A 15,469-nucleotide genomic window follows, 5' to 3' on the forward strand; every position below is an offset into this window, starting at 1 on the left:
CTAATTTTTGTATTTTTAGTAGAGATGGGGTTTCATCATATTGGTAAGGTGGTCTCGAACTCCTGACCTCAGGTGATCTGCCTGCCTTGGCCTCCCAAAGTGCTGGGATTACAGGCATGAGCCACCGCGCCCAGCCCCCACTTGCCACCTTTAAGCCACTCTCTACAAACCTAAAAACAATAATGATGGGTACAATTTCTTAAGGTACTACTATATGCCACAGAATATTTTCTAGGCATGATCTCATTTAGTTTTCCCTAGAACACAGCGAAGTAGGTACTATATGTTTTGTAGAAGAGGAAATAGGCTCAGGGAGTTAAATAAATTGCTTAAGGTCACCCATCCATTCATTCAGATATTTATGAACCACTTCCAGTGTCCAGAGAACAGCCCACGGTGACTGTCAAGCTCAGATTTGAACTCAGATCTGCATAATTCTGAATCTCCCCAGTGCCCCATGTGACTTCTGAACATCACCTACAAACTCTAGTGTGTACATCCTGGGGAGAGACTTGGGCCCTGAAGGGTGCTGATTTAGCAAGTCTGGGGCAAAACCTGGGAATTTTCGTGCTTAACAATCTCACAGGCGACTCTGATGAGACGTGGTTTGTGCACCACATTTTAAGCCCTGTCTGCTTGCTACAGGACTATATAGGGCCAGTTTTCATTGACGTTAAGGGCACCCACCAGTCCAACAGAAATGGGGACAGTGGAGAGTGCCATGTGGTTAGATTGTCAATCAGCCCAGAGCCCAGTAGAACCAAAAGAATGACCAAGAACAATGCCCTGGCCTCCCAGCAGATAAGGCATCATCAGCTCCACACTGCAGTCATAAGACACTATTCTCCTAGTATGATGACGACCAGTGCAGGGGACACCAGCCTGCAGCAGAGGGATGCAGGGGAGGAGGGTGAATCAGACCTGCACTGCCAGGCCCAAGGTTAGACCACAGGTTAGACCGGTGGATTGCTAAGCTTCTTGGGTAGGTGGCCCAAACCATATGGCTAAACCTGGGACCCCAAAAGACCACGAGTCAGGGAAGTTGTGGGGAATCCAGAAAGTGGTACTGTCACATCTCAAGTGGGAGTGAGCTCCAGGTTGGGACTAAGCCACCAAGAGCTGCCCAGGGACAGCACTGGTCTTGAGGGGCCAGCCTGGTGCAGATGAACTTAGGATGCGTCTACCATTTTCCTGCTCATTCTGCAGAACCCAGCATGCCCACTCCCCCAGTTCCCTCTAAAGACCATTCCCCCTCAGCCCTCCAATTTGGGCCATACCTCCATCAAGGCTGCGGGACATGGTGTACCGTTTGCTGGAAGAACGCTCAAAGAAGGGTGCAGGCCGGTCAATGAGGGCGCTGGCCTGGCGAGTCTGTGCCTGGGTCCTCCCACTGTACCGGAACTTGGAGCCCATCACCAGGAAGCCCTTGGGTGGGGGCTCAGGGGACACCAGCCTAGAGCAGAGGGATGCAGAGGAGGAGGGGGAATCAGACCTGCACTGCCAGGCCCAAGGTTAGACCACAGCTGGCCTTTCATCCCACTACCCCACCAACTACAACAATTCAAAGTGGTCCAGGAAGGGAGGGACTTGGGGAAAGGGTGGAGGACTTTCCTAGAGTTCTCACTAACTCCTCCCCCTGCTCCCCTCCATACACATGGCCTCTGCCCCATCCCCATTACCCCATCCAAGGTCAGGCTCACCGGAAGAATGTGTGGTGCTCAATGCAGACCTTCCACAGTCTCTTGGCTGATCGATGGTTTGGGAGCTTAAAGCCAATTGTGCTCTCAAATTGCTCATACTGGAAAAACAAAAGGGCAGGTTAGAGGCAGGGCCTGAGCTCACTCTTGCCACTAGCCCATTCTTTGTGTTTTTTATTTGTTTAATGTTTTTTTGAGACACAGGGTCTTGATCATTTGCCCAGGGTGGAGTGCGGTGGTACAATCATAGCTCACTGTAACCTTGAATTCCTGGGCTCAAGAGATCCTCCTGCCTCAGCCTCCCAAGTAGCTGGGACTACAGTCAGATGACACCACACCAGCTAATTTTTTGTAGAGAATGAGTCTCACTATGTTGCCTAGGCTGGTCTCCGACTCCTGGGCTCAAGCAATCCTCCCACCTCAGCCTCCCAAAATGTTGGGATTACAGACGTGAGTCATCCTTTCTGAACTCTTCTCAGGCATCTGCGACTTTGGCCTGTTCATTCACGGAATCAATAAGGGTGATTGAGCCCTTACTCTGTGACGGGTCCAGTGCTAAACACTAGAGATACATGGAGACCAAGGCAGAAGATTCTAGTGGGGGAAGGGGGACTCCAATAATAAATAAGCAAACAAGATAATTGCAGACACTGATCAGGGCTACAAGGGGAATGAAGGGAGATGTGTGGTACAGCAGAACTGGGAAGGCATAGGGGCTCCTGTCATCTAAGGAAGAGCAGGGGATCCCCTCTAGACCTAGATCTAGGTGATCTTGAGCTGACATTTGAAGAATGGGAAGGAACCAGCTATGTGAGAAGTGAGAGGGGGAGACACTTTCAGGTAGAGGAAACATCAAATGCAAAGCACTCAGGCAGGAAAGGGCTTGACTTATTCAAAGATCTCAAGGCCAAAGAGGCTAAAGCACCTTGGGCGTGGGGCAGTGTGGCAAGGGATAGGTGGGAGAGGTAGGTGGCCATGGAAGGAGTTTGAAGTTTAGCTCAAGAGCTAAACAGAGTTCCTGAAAGGTGTAAGCAAGGGTGTGGGTGGGAAGGGGCAGTGGGCTTGCCATGATCTGATTTAAGGTACTTTTTAAGATCTCTCTAGCAGCTATGAGGAAAATGGCCTGGAGAGCACCAGAGGCAAGGGAGGGCAGTGAGAAGGCCCTCATAGGCACAGGTGAAAGACGGGGGCTGCTGGAGGCGGGTGTGACAGAGAGGAAGAGAAGCAGATGGGTTCATGTTTATTCTACAGGTACAACCAAATGGGCTTTTTGATGGGTGAGATGTGGGGAATTGAAGGAAAAGAGGTGTAGATGTATACATGTTTGCATTTGTGTGTGTTGTGTGTGTAGTCGAGTCTGTGTATCTTAAAATGTGTACAAACTTCCATACTTACAACACCTAAATACATGAACTTTACACAGACATGTATTCATTTATCTGTGTGACCTGAATGTATGTAGTTATACTTCTTTTTTTTTTTCTCCTTTTTTTTTTTTTTGAGACTGAGTTTTGCTCTGTCACCCAGGCTGGAGTGCAGTGCCAGCTAATTTTGTATTTTTAGTAGAGATGGAGTTTCACCATGTTGGCCAGGCTGGTCTCGAACTCCTGACCTCATGTGATCCACCTGCCTCGGCCTTCTAAAGTGCTGGAATTACAGGTGTGAGCCACCGCACCTGGCCATATGTGGTTATACTTTTATTTAGGCTCCTCTCTCTCTCTCTCTCTCTCTGTGTGTGTGTGTGTGTGTGTGTGTGTGTGTGTGTGTGTGTGTGTGTGTGTGTTGGCAGCCCAGGCCCAGCTGCCAGGGTCCACTCCGTTCTAATTGATTCTGGTGAGGAGGAGTGCTTCCCCAAGGCAGGCTCACCTCCCCAGGCCGGATCTTGATATAGAAGTTACTCCTCTTGTAGGAGATCTTGAGGATCTTGGGCCAGGCAAAGCGGTTGATTCTCAGCCGGTCTCGGTAAATGAGCAGGCCATTGGCACAAACGCCTAACATGATGTCGATGCCCTCAGAGTCCTGCATGAGAAGAGACCATGGAATGGGAAGCCCAGGGTCCATGCCTGGGGACAGCCTGCCACCCACCCCAAAAACACCACCCTGTGCGCTGCTTGTGACGAGCTCTCAGGAGCAGGGTTAGAGCCTCCACACTGGAGTCCCACTGACTAATCCCTCCCATAGTCATTCAGTCATTCACTCATCCATTTAGGTATTTTTTCACCCACTCACTTGTTTGATCATTTGCTCTGTCAATCAATCATTCATTCACCCAGCAAATATTTAGTGGCACACACTTTGTGCCAGGCTATGTGCCAGGTGCTAGGGATACAGAAATAAACTAAGGCCTACATCTTTCTCCCACAATGCTCCCAATCTAGCGGTGGCTCAAACAGGTTCATAAATAAAATACATGGAGAAAATGATACAGATCATGAGAAAATAAAAGGTTATGGAACTTCGAGGAATGAGAATGAGAACAGAAAAGGTTTCAAGTTGGAGGTAACACAGGGTCTGGCACACCAAGCCCTAGGGAAAGGCCTGATAATTCTTTGGGGGCACCACCCAGACACTAGGGGAACCCAGGAAGCCAGTGGTACCTTGGCATGGTGCAGGTCTACTCCGTACATGGAAAGCTTCTTGGCATTCTCTAAGAAGTGGATTTCTGCTTCTCCCGGGGTCATCCCCCTGAGGGAAAGAAAGTGATCACAGGTGACCAAGGGAAAGGCCCAGGCTTGAGTCCTGCTGTACAAAGGTATCCACCATCAGAACCCATGATTCTAGGAAGTCAAATAGGCTGAGCCTCACCCTAATCTTTTCCCTCAGCCCTCAGAGCAGGAGCGTGTACCCTAACTCCCACTTCAGCCCACCCAACCCCCAACTTCTGCCAAAGCTCAAGTCCAGTCTTGTTAGTCCAGGGAGCATACAAGGGCTGAGCTCGGAGTCAGGATTTTTGCCTCATTCTGCCACTGAGTTGACTGTGAGCTATAAATTCTACTTTTCCATGACTGTAAAACCATTGTTAAGGACATTGTTCATTATAACCAGCCAGGGGCTCCTAAATTATTACCCACATAGGATATTTCTTGCAGAATTTAGTATCAGAAGCCACTTAATCTCTCCTAAGGAACAGGTGTACATTCTCCTTTCCAAAAAGAAGAGTTATGTAATTAATCAAGTTCCTTCTTTGCTTTGGCTGCCAGGAAACTTGGACTACATTTTATACTTAGTCACAGCAAACATTTATTGAGTACTATGTGCTGGTTACTGTTCTAAGCACTTTACACGTATTAACTCACTGAATCCTCATAACAACTCTGTAAAATAGGTATTATTATTATTATTCTCATTTTACAGATGAGAAAACTGGCACAGAGACATTGAGTAACTTGTCTAAGGTCACACTGCTATGAAGGAGAAGAGTCAGGATTTGAATCTCGACAATGTGACTTCAGAGTTTATGCTCCTAATCACTTCATTACAGGTCTTGTGTATCCTCCAGGCCTCAGTTTCCTGTGACCTGTCTACCTCTGGGCTGCTGTGTAGGATACTTGGACACGAGATGTCAGTGTGCTTTAGGTCCAAAGAGCTTTAGGGATAGCCCTTAGTATTTCTCCAGCCCATATTGATCTGAACATCTTTCTCTGAATTATTATGACTCTGCAAATCCTAAGATGTCTTGCTATCTAGGACAGGGATGACAAATAGATGGCAGGCAGGCCACTACTCCCTATTCCTATGCCCAGGTGGACAGTGCTAACCTGGGCATTGTAGGGAATCAGTGTCCTACTCAACACAACACCACAGCAGTCACTATTAACAAAGCAGAGTTAGTGTGCGACTCAGAGACAGCATTTGCCACCCTTGACCTAGCATTCATCACACCCCAGCAGGCTCTTCCCCATGTACACGATCCCTCCACATCTGACTGTAGCCCTCCTCTCCAGATGACGCCCACAGAACAAAAGCCTCCTAATTCCCTCCATCCTCAATAGTAATGAGACAATATCACCATACTCCTTTCCCTGGGTGCCGCACTTTACAGTTTATAATGCACCTTCACATTATTAATTATGTTGAGTCCCCATAACAATCCTGGACTTACAGCCCCGAATACTTCCAGCTTAAAAGGACCCTACAAATCATTTAGTTCCAAGGGTTCCTCTCCAGGGGAACCCGTAGAGAAGCAATGGCAAAGGGGAGTATCAGGGTTTTTACAATGACTGAGAAGGTGTTATGGGCATTTACTGGGTCCCAGGGATGCTGAACATTCTGCACAATGAATTCTCCTGCCCCAAATGCCAATAGTTGAGAGACACTGATAATCTAACTTTGTGCATATACAGGTGAAAAATGGGGCTTAGATAGGTTAAATAACCAGCCTACAATCACACTAGTTAATTATCGTCCAACTGCTGGAACGAGGTACTTTCCCCTGCACGATCGACTGTTCAACCCCTCGATCCACAGACAGCAACACTAACAGCCAACATGCAGTGTGCCTTTAATATGTGCTATTTAGGCTTCCCAGAAATCCTACAAGGTGGGTTTAACAGCATCCACCTTGAATAGATGAGGAAACCAAAGCATAGGAAGTGAAATGAGCTTCCTGAGATCCTCTAGTTAGAAAGTGGCAGAGCCAGTATAGGAACCCTAGCAGGCTGGCTTTCGGGTCCAAACTTTTGAACTCTACACCAAGATCTAGACATGAGGACACTTACTCAGAGACACAGTAGTGATTACTTTCTCCAGCTGGCAGATGAACTTATTCTCAGAGGCCAAGGACAGGGAATTATCACAACCATAGAGGAGCTTAAGAAACTTGGGTCCCAAAAGGTCATCAAGGCCACACAGCCAGTCACTATCATTCCTATTTACAGAGATGATTTGCTCTCAGATATACCTCAAGCTAGGGGCAGAGCCAGGTGGGGTACAAACAGCACAGTATGTGGTGGCCTAGGACATTCAGGCCTGCAAGGAAGGCTCCCACTGGCCAAGGAGCCACGGAAGGCCCTGGCTGGCACCCTCTTACCTGTATGTCTTATGCAGCTCCATGATCCTCTCCTCCAGCTCCCGGGTCTGGTTAGGGGCGAAGCGGAGCTCACTGACATAGTTGCCCACATGCTCCTCAGCATCATAATCACCCAGCTCAGCCTGCACAGCGTAGGAGCCCAGTAGGGCATGCGTGACAAAGGAGCACGGCAGCCGGCCCGTGATGATGTCTGCCCGCAGCTGCAGGCACAGGTAGTATCTGGAGATAGGGGAGAGCCAGCATGGGCACAGGGCCCTACTCCTCCCTAGATCCCCCAAGCACAGCTGTCCATTAGAACCAAACAGAACACAGCTCAGCAGAGAAGGATGTTTGTAGACATTGGCGCTTCATATATTGACAATCTGGGTATGTCTCATGAGATGGTTTTGCAACATTTCACATGACTTTAAGCATTTTTGTGCATTTCTAAATTTGAGGGATTTGTTTTCCATTATGAGAGCATTTTCAATTTCTAACTCAATTTCAAGCTAAATAGGACTACTTTGCTGGTTTGGCCATTACAAAATGTCGTGCAGTTTTAATTATACAAGTAATATACTGTATTCATGTCGTGGAAAAATTCACACTTTAGAGGTGACTCTAAATTTCCTCTTGATGACCAGAAATGTATGTGGTTTTGATTTGTGGGTGTTTCTTACCTGTAAATGGCATCAAATGCTGTCTCTGATTCTAATAGCTCACTTTTTCACACCCAGGCCTTAGAGCCCTCCCATGTCAGTACATGTGACTCTACCCCATTCATTTTAACTTTCACATTGTATTCCATGTCCCAGATGAACCTACTTGCCAATGCTTTCCCAAAAATTTCTTATTTTGCCTCCAGCTCTAAGTAAATTGTCTGAAAACAAATTGATTTAAAGAAACATTTCCAACTACCAGGCCATGATTTTTTATAACTTTTATGCACACTTGGATGATTTTACAATTTTAGAACCATTTAAAACCATTTTTATTGCTTTTTTGGTTACTATGTATTAAAAAAAAAAGTTTCATTTTTAGCCAGCGATGCCTCCCTGTCCATTTTTGTTGTTTCACCATTTTTTTTCAACTGCTTATTTCTTTTTCTTTTTCTTTTTTTTTTTTGAGATGGAGTCTCACTCTGTCACCCAGGCTGGAGTGCAGTGGTGCAATCTCAGCTCACTGCAACCTCTGCCTCTCAGGTTCAAGCGATTCTCCTGTCTCAGCCTCCTGAGTAGCTGGGATTACAGCCACATGCCACCACGCCCAGATAACTTTTGTATTTTTTGTGGAGACAGGGTTTCACCATATTGCCCAGACTGGTCTCAAACGCCTGGTCTCAAGCAATCTTCCTGCCATTGTCTCCCAAAGTGCTGGGATTACAGGTGTGAGCCACCACATCTGGGCTTTTTTCTTTTAAGTATCTTTTACTTAATATAATTCTTACTACTTGGTGACATTATTTCACAGTCAGAACTGAAGTCCTGGCAAAAAGTATGTGCAGCCTCAGTGTGCGCCCAGGACCAAGGCATAGACTCAGAATCAGTAGCAGCTCAAACATCACAGGCTTATGGGCATTCTGTCCAAAAGTCTCAAAATTCAGAAATCACTGCCAAATATTCTGACCAATCTTTCATTTCAATCAATTTGTCATTTTGACCAGTTTATTTCGGGCCTAACTATTTTTGGCGAAATCAGCTGCTATAGCACCCATCTCCTGGGGCCATCTGTGCTAGGCAGGCCTAACTTCCCTCCTGGTGTCCCTGGAAGCACAGTGCCCAGGGTCTGGCACAAACAGGAGAGGTATCAGTAGGGAAGACCAGGAGGATTGAGGCTATGCTGGCCTAACCTACACAGTCCACTTGGGAATGGAGTTTCAGATCCTGCTGCTGCCACATTAGCCCGCACCTGACCTCAGGGCTCAGAACTAGGACTAATGATGCCAAAGCCCAGGCCTGATCTGTTCCAGGGATATCTGTCTTATCTCCCAAGGCCAGAGTCAGCACCTTGACCTTGGTCGATGGCCTGGCAAACAGGCAATCAACATGAAGATGAAGGAGGGACCCAATGGGAGAGAGGGGCTGGCTTAGGAGCCCTTCCCCTGCTGTAGGGGAACTCCAAGCCCGTATTTTATGTTGGGTATAAGGCCCATCACCTGGATGACACAGCCTCAGGATATCATGAAGTGAGACTATCTCTTTGGAAAGGGCTTAAGAGAAGGGCGTCCCCCTGTTCTGGTTTCCAGAAATGGGATAACCCCACGGAAGCTCCCATCCTGAAGGATGCTTTGCACTCATTTCCAATCTTCAGGCCATGTTATCTACTGGCCCTGAGGCACAACGAGACTGCACACACAGTCCACGCTTGCCCCAACAGCCCAGGCTTTTCTCTGTGAGGAGTCCCAAGCCCCACTTGACTTCCACGTGCCTGACGTGTGCACAGAGTGGCATGCAGACCAAAGTCCTATGTTCAAAGGAATCCCATTCTGTCCCCTCCATATTCCCAATGCTGCAAACTGGTGGCTCACCCAGCACAGCAGCCTTCACACAGGTTTGGTATGTCCCACCCAGAGATGGCCCATGCTATGTTTTTTTAAAGTTTACATTTGCTGCCAACATTTAGAACTGTGGTTTATATTCTTTAATCTCCAGGTTCGTTTCAACAATCAGGCTCAATTCCTACATGACAATGATGGCCCGGAGGGGAACAGCAACAGTTTTAGGTGGCTTCTGTCCTCTTAAATCTACAAGGGGCCCCACAGTTCCCTGTGATACCTCCTCCTCTGACGTCAAGGGTCAGCTGCCACTGACCACTGTGCTTGCATCACTGTGTTTCTTACAATGAGTCGGCTTCCTGTGTATGATGCTGTCTGCCTGACCTTGGTAGACGACTGCATTTGCAGCTGCTGTCACATACTGCCTGTGTCCCCAGGGCCAGGGGCCCTCATCCATAGTCCCACACAGCCAGCACACCTGTCTCTCCCTCCACAGCCCTCACCTTGTGATGTCTTCTGTCAGCTGGGCAGGATCAGGCGGGTAGAACTTGACTGTGAAGGCAAAATTCCAGGGGCTACCTGAGAGGAGATGCGAGAGAGATCAGTGAGGCCCTAACACCCCACTGGGTGGTCCAGATGCACCATCCTATGGGCAGTTTTTCAAAGTTTTCTCCCATCTATAATCTCGGGACAATCCAATCAGGAAGGCTGGAACATTATTCCCATTTGACAGATTAGCAAACTGAGGCCCAGGTTAAGAGACTTGTGAGCTAGCAGTAGGAAGGAAGGTAGAAAGAAAGAAAGAAAACTGACTCTGCATGCCAGGCACACTGTTAACTGCTTTACAAACATTACTTCAGTAAAGCTCACCACAACCCCATGAGTAAGCCCTATGATTAGCCCCATTTTATAGATGAAGACGCTGAGGCCCAGGCAGTAAACTAGTCAGCCCAAGGTTACCCCACTTGGAGGTGGCAATGCTGGGGTTCAAACCCAGGCCACCTGGCTCCTTGGTCTACACCCTAGTCTGGGTCACAGGATGTTAATGATAAGAAAAAAGTCTAGATAATACCACATTAAACAGGTTTCCTAAATTTGGACTTGTCAAAGCCCTCACCCTGCCACTGTGCATTGCAACTCTCTGAGGGGAACATGCATTCAAGAATTTCCAAAAATGATTTGATCTGTTGTATCCATTTTTCACAGAGCATCCTGAAAGATTAATGTTTCTCAGAACACATGTTGGAAAACTCTGCCCTGTATCATGTTGACTCCATCTCAGATGACAGGATTAGATTATAAACAAGACCTAAAAGGCAAATATAATGGGCTAAAGGTAACAAAGGGATATTTTAGGGGAATAAATGCTAACCTCCACACTTAGATGTGAAAAACCAATGGTACACATCTAAGAAGATACACAGGGGAATAAAGGCTGAGGTTATAGCTGGAAGCAAGCTCTGCAAGCCCAGAGAAGGGGTGGCCACTTGAGAGGGGATGAAGGCAGGTAGATATGAGGTACTGGACAAAATTAGCGAAAGTCTACATATCCGCAACAATGGTCAGACCACCCCTGGGACATTTCAGGTTCCAGGCTCAAAATGGCCCCTGACAAAGTGAGAAAGTGAGGCCCATCCATGGCAGGGCTGTCGTCATGGACCACTGGAGGCCACATCGTCACTACCATCCTTGTCTCTGCGGTAACCACCATCTGCACCACACAGATGTCACATCTCAAACTCTTACTAGATGCCAGTCACTGTGCTTGCTAAGAACTTTATGCACATGTATAGGGGTTTGATCTTCATAATCATCCTGAAGTTGACTTTCTTTTTTATAGATGAATTCTGAGAGGTTAAGTCACTCTCTCAGGGTCACTCCGCTAGTCAGTGGTAGAGAATGGGGATCCTAACTCTGGCCATCTGGCCCCAGAGCCCAGGCTCCTGACCACACTGACTCCTTGGAAAGAGCAGCTTCAAGGAATAACAATAGTCTCAGGAATTCCTACCTCAGGAATAATAATGGTAATAATCAATAATAATAATAAGTAGCTAATACGTACTGGGTGCTACTGTGTGCAGGCACCATTCTACATGTAATACTCATTTAACCCTCACAACAACGTAGATACAAGCACTAGCATTACCCTGCTTTACAGAGAAGGAAACCAAGGCACAGTCAACACAAGAAGCAGATGAAGCTAACATTCAAATCCAGGCAGTCTGGCCTCAGTGTCTGTCTGCTTAACCATCACACCAGATTGCCTCAGGGAAGCAAAAAGAAAACAGCTACTGAGCACCTACTATGTGCTTGGTGCTGTCCATACATATGTCATTGAACTGTCACCCCCACTTCATGAGGCAAGAACTACTAATCCACTGGCCAAGGAGAAGCAGGGTCCCAGAGAGGTGGAGAGCTTGTCCCAGGTGCCCTACTTTGCTCTACCTTGCCCCAGGTGCACTGAGGTTTGGGAGGAGATACACCCAACTCTGAAGCTCAGGCCACAAGGACCAATGGCGCCACCTTCAGAAGGCTGAGATGCTGTCACAGAGGGCAAAAAATTGCTCCACTGGGGCACCAGAAGGTAGGATGAGGATAAATGGCTGGAAGTTACAGGGGTAGAGGCAGAGACTGTGGCTCTCCTGGATAAGGTGCTTGCTAGGGATCGAGACTATTACTCGATGACTTGGGATGGCTACAAGGAGTGACATCCACCAGGCCTGGGCTATGCTGGCTATGCTGGATAAGGTGCTTGCTAGGGATCGAGACTATTACTCGATGACTTGGGATGGCTACAAGGAGTGACATCCACCAGGCCTGGGCTATGCTGGCAGGGGCTGCAGGCCACCTCTGGGAGGGATGCTGAGACCTGACCATTTGGTCCAGCCACCTGTCTTTCCCAAGCTCATGGTCCTGACTAAACACCACACACTTGGCTGCCTGTATGTGTTCCGATCCCTTTAGTCATGAGAGACAGGCCTCCCAGCCAGGCTGGGGCTCCTGGGGGACAGCCTGAAGCCCAGGCAGAGGATCTGTCAGCCCCCCGAGGACTGCACTCTGTCTGTGTGCCTGCCTCTTTGTCTCCAACTGACAGAACCTACAGGAAGAATTCCTCGAGCCCCCTCCTGCAGAGTCAGCTGGCATCCCTGGGCCCAGCTGCCCGCTGTCATGGCAACAGGCTCAGCTACAGCTTTTCAGCCAGGGGACCAGGGAGTTCAGGAGAGACCAACCAAGGGGGAGGGGTCCTGGGTGGAGGCATCTCCGCCTCGAGGCCCCAGGTCTCCAACTGCTCAGGCTGCCTTGCTGAGGCCATCTACCACCCCCTTCTGCCATTTGGGAGCTGCCCCATCCCTTCCCGACATGCTTTCTGTCTCTGGGCCAGAAAGGACAGGTTGTTGGCCTGCTCATCTGCCTTCACCCCAGGCCTTGAAAAGAGCACAGGATGGTGTTAGAAGACCAAGGCTCAAGACCTGGCTCAGCCAACATTTAGCTCTGTGACCTCAGGTAATAACTGCCTCTCTCTGGGCCTCTGAGGAAACGGTTGGTGCTTACTGAAGACTACACCATTCCTGGACAGAAGGCTGGCTGTTTCCAGCCCATCTGCTTGTCCTTTGTCCTAGATGGCTCTGCAGGTCCCTTCTAGAGCTGACATCCTGAATGTATTTATGATTCCTCTGCTAACTTGCTGGGTGACTCTGCACAGTTGTTTTTCTTCTCTGGGCCTTAGACTTGTCCTTCCCGCTCTGGCTTTTCCCAAGATCTGCCAATGTGAAGTACATGGACTCATGGATCTGAATGCATTTTCTTTTTTCTTTTTTTTTTCTTTTTTTGAGATGACATTTTGCTCTGTTGCCCAGGCTGGAGTGCAGTAGTGTGATCTCAGCTCACTGCAACCTCTGCCTCCCGGGTCCAAGAGAATTGCTTGAGGCAGTCCCAGTGCCTCAGCCTCCTGAGTAGCTGGGATTACAAGCACCCGCCACCATGCCCAGCTAATTTTTGTATTTTTTTTTAGTAGAGACAGGCTTTTCCCATGTTGGCCAGGATGGTCTCAAACTCCTGACCTCAAGTGATCCACCCGCCTCAGCCTCGCAAAGTGTTGGGATTATAGGGGTGAGCCACAACGCCTGGCCTGAAATGCACTTTCCAAAGGAGGAGAGAGCAGTACAAAGGGGGCTCTCATGGCCTGGAATCCCCTTACCCACCCACCTCCCCAAACACAACCAGCCACTCACTCCGGATCTGCTTCTTGATCTCCTTGGAGGGGTCCAGCCAGTTCTAAAAGAAAAGATAGAGATCTTCAGAGGGAAGACGCAGGAAAGAACCTGACTGGGCTGGGAGAGAGAAATATCCTGAAATGGCCGGTCAGCAGCCCCTTGTGGGGAACGCCCTTCCTTGGCTAAGCCTCTTGGTTCCTTTTCCTTGGGACTAGGAGGTGAGGGGAATGGGGCCAGGATTCACCACCAGGCTTGGACCCAGTGCCCCGGAGCTGCCACTGCCCTGAGGCAGTCCCAGTGAGCAGGTGATGCACCTGCAATGGGACTGGCAGGAAGAAGGAAACTCAGAGCCTCCCAAGGGTGGGGAGAGGCTCTAGCAGGGAGCTCCTCAGCTCCCCCAGCAATGCTAGCAGCCCAAATTCTCATCTGGGGGTGACCTGTATGTCACCAAGAAATGGCTGAGACAGGGAACCGCAGGTGGATAGGGCTGGTTGAGCCTTGGGGACATGCAAACAGAAGATGCTTAATGATTTGAGCACTAATGGATGCTGTGGGGGGTGGCCAGGATTACAGGGGCCTAACGGAAGAGCAGGTCCCACCCTGCTCCGTAGCCCAGGTACCTTCTGGCTGTCGGCATCACAGAAGGTCAGGCCGAAGTAGTCCTTCTCTAGGAGGTTGAGGTGTTCACAGACCAGGTCAAACAGCACCTGGCCCCGGCCATGTTTCTAAGGAGGGAAGCAGAGAAGCTGTGAGACTGAAGCACACCCCAGGGTGAGGCTGGGAGATACCCTCGGCTCCACCAGGACAACTCAAAAACCCCAAGGGCCTTTTGGCATCTGGACAGGAATGCAGTGCTCCTGCCACCCACTTGGCTCTGCCCTCTGAGTCCTAAGGGATCCTGGGGGTGGCAACAATGGCCACCTCCTTGATGGCCTTCTTCCAAGTTCTGGTGGGGGTTTCTGGACCTTGAGCTTGCTTGGGAAGAAGTTGAAATGAAAGGCATAGGAAGTGATGGCTTTCTCCTTCCTTTTTAGTGATTACGAGAAGGAGGCTAACTTAGACCGAAGGAGCAGAAAACCTAGTCCTAAGCTTTGGGTGTGAGAGGAAGAGAAGCCGCCCCTGGAATAAGACAGAAGCGGGCAGGGGGAGAAGGGGAGGGCTTGGGACTCAGGGTCGCAGTGTGACCCTCCCTTCCCTGAGTGAAATCCAGGCTAGCCCACCACTCCCTTCCCCACAGCCAGTGAGGTTTCACAGAGGCTCATGGGGCCTCCATCAGCTTCTGCTGGAAGTACCATTGTTAGGGCCAGGTAGGTTCCTCCCACTCCTGTAGAGCTAGGCTTGGGCCTCTCTGAACCACCATTCAGAATGACGAAGCCGAGAACCCGACTGGGCACTCCAAACCCACAGGGGTAAAGATGAGCACCAATAAGGGGATCACAAGGCAGGGGAACAGGAAGCAGTCATCACCCAAAGAGGTAGGGACTCTGGAGAGGGAGTGAGACCCCTGTAAGGTTTGGCTGGGCCCTTGGGACCAAGCCTGACAAGGAATTCCTGAACCTGGAGATCATCAGAGAGAGAGGACCTGGCCTCAGTCAAACGCTTTGTGCACTTCTAGGACAGGCAGAAATGGCATCTTGGGGCCCATCAAGGTAGGAGAGAGGACATAGAAGACAGCCCTTTCCTTTGTCTCAGGAGCAGGGAAGGTGAAATCTTTCTATAGACAAAATACATACACAGTCGGGTGCAGTGATTCATGCCTGTAATCCCAGCACTTTGGGAGGCCAAGGCAGGCAGATCACTTGAGGCCAGGAGTTTGAGACCAGCCTGGGCAACATGGTGAAACCCTGTCTCTACTAAAAATACAAAAATTAGCCAGGTATGGTGGCGGGCACCTGTAATCCCAGCTATTCAGGAGGCTGAAGCAGGAGAACTGCTTGAACCTGGGAGTTCGAGGTTGCAGGGAGCCAAGATCGCACCACTGCACTCCAGCCTGGGCAACAGAGCAGGACTCTATCTCAACAACAACAACAAAAAAAAAAAAAAAAAAAAAAAAAAG

The 15,469-nt window shown here is 49.1% G+C and overlaps 1 protein-coding gene across 44 annotated transcripts in view; it reads right to left on the bottom strand.

The window, feature by feature from the left end:
- The window catches only part of EPB41L1 (erythrocyte membrane protein band 4.1 like 1), a 177,856-nt gene that overhangs the window by 41,294 nt on the left and 121,093 nt on the right, over nucleotides 1-15,469 (bottom strand). For all 44 annotated transcript variants that reach the window (XM_063633632.1, XM_063633638.1, XM_063633631.1 and 41 more), the window contains 8 exons: nucleotides 14,034-14,138; nucleotides 13,432-13,474; nucleotides 9,703-9,778; nucleotides 6,727-6,945; nucleotides 4,295-4,382; nucleotides 3,564-3,716; nucleotides 1,701-1,798; nucleotides 1,278-1,453 (listed from right to left, as the gene is read on the bottom strand). In XM_063633632.1, the coding sequence (XP_063489702.1) occupies nucleotides 1,278-1,453; nucleotides 1,701-1,798; nucleotides 3,564-3,716; nucleotides 4,295-4,382; nucleotides 6,727-6,945; nucleotides 9,703-9,778; nucleotides 13,432-13,474; nucleotides 14,034-14,138 (958 nt within the window). The remainder of the gene's footprint in view (nucleotides 1-1,277; nucleotides 1,454-1,700; nucleotides 1,799-3,563; nucleotides 3,717-4,294; nucleotides 4,383-6,726; nucleotides 6,946-9,702; nucleotides 9,779-13,431; nucleotides 13,475-14,033; nucleotides 14,139-15,469) is intronic.

This window comes from Symphalangus syndactylus, chromosome 24 (genome assembly GCF_028878055.3).
Source record: "Symphalangus syndactylus isolate Jambi chromosome 24, NHGRI_mSymSyn1-v2.1_pri, whole genome shotgun sequence".
Classification (NCBI taxonomy): domain Eukaryota; kingdom Metazoa; phylum Chordata; class Mammalia; order Primates; family Hylobatidae; genus Symphalangus; species Symphalangus syndactylus.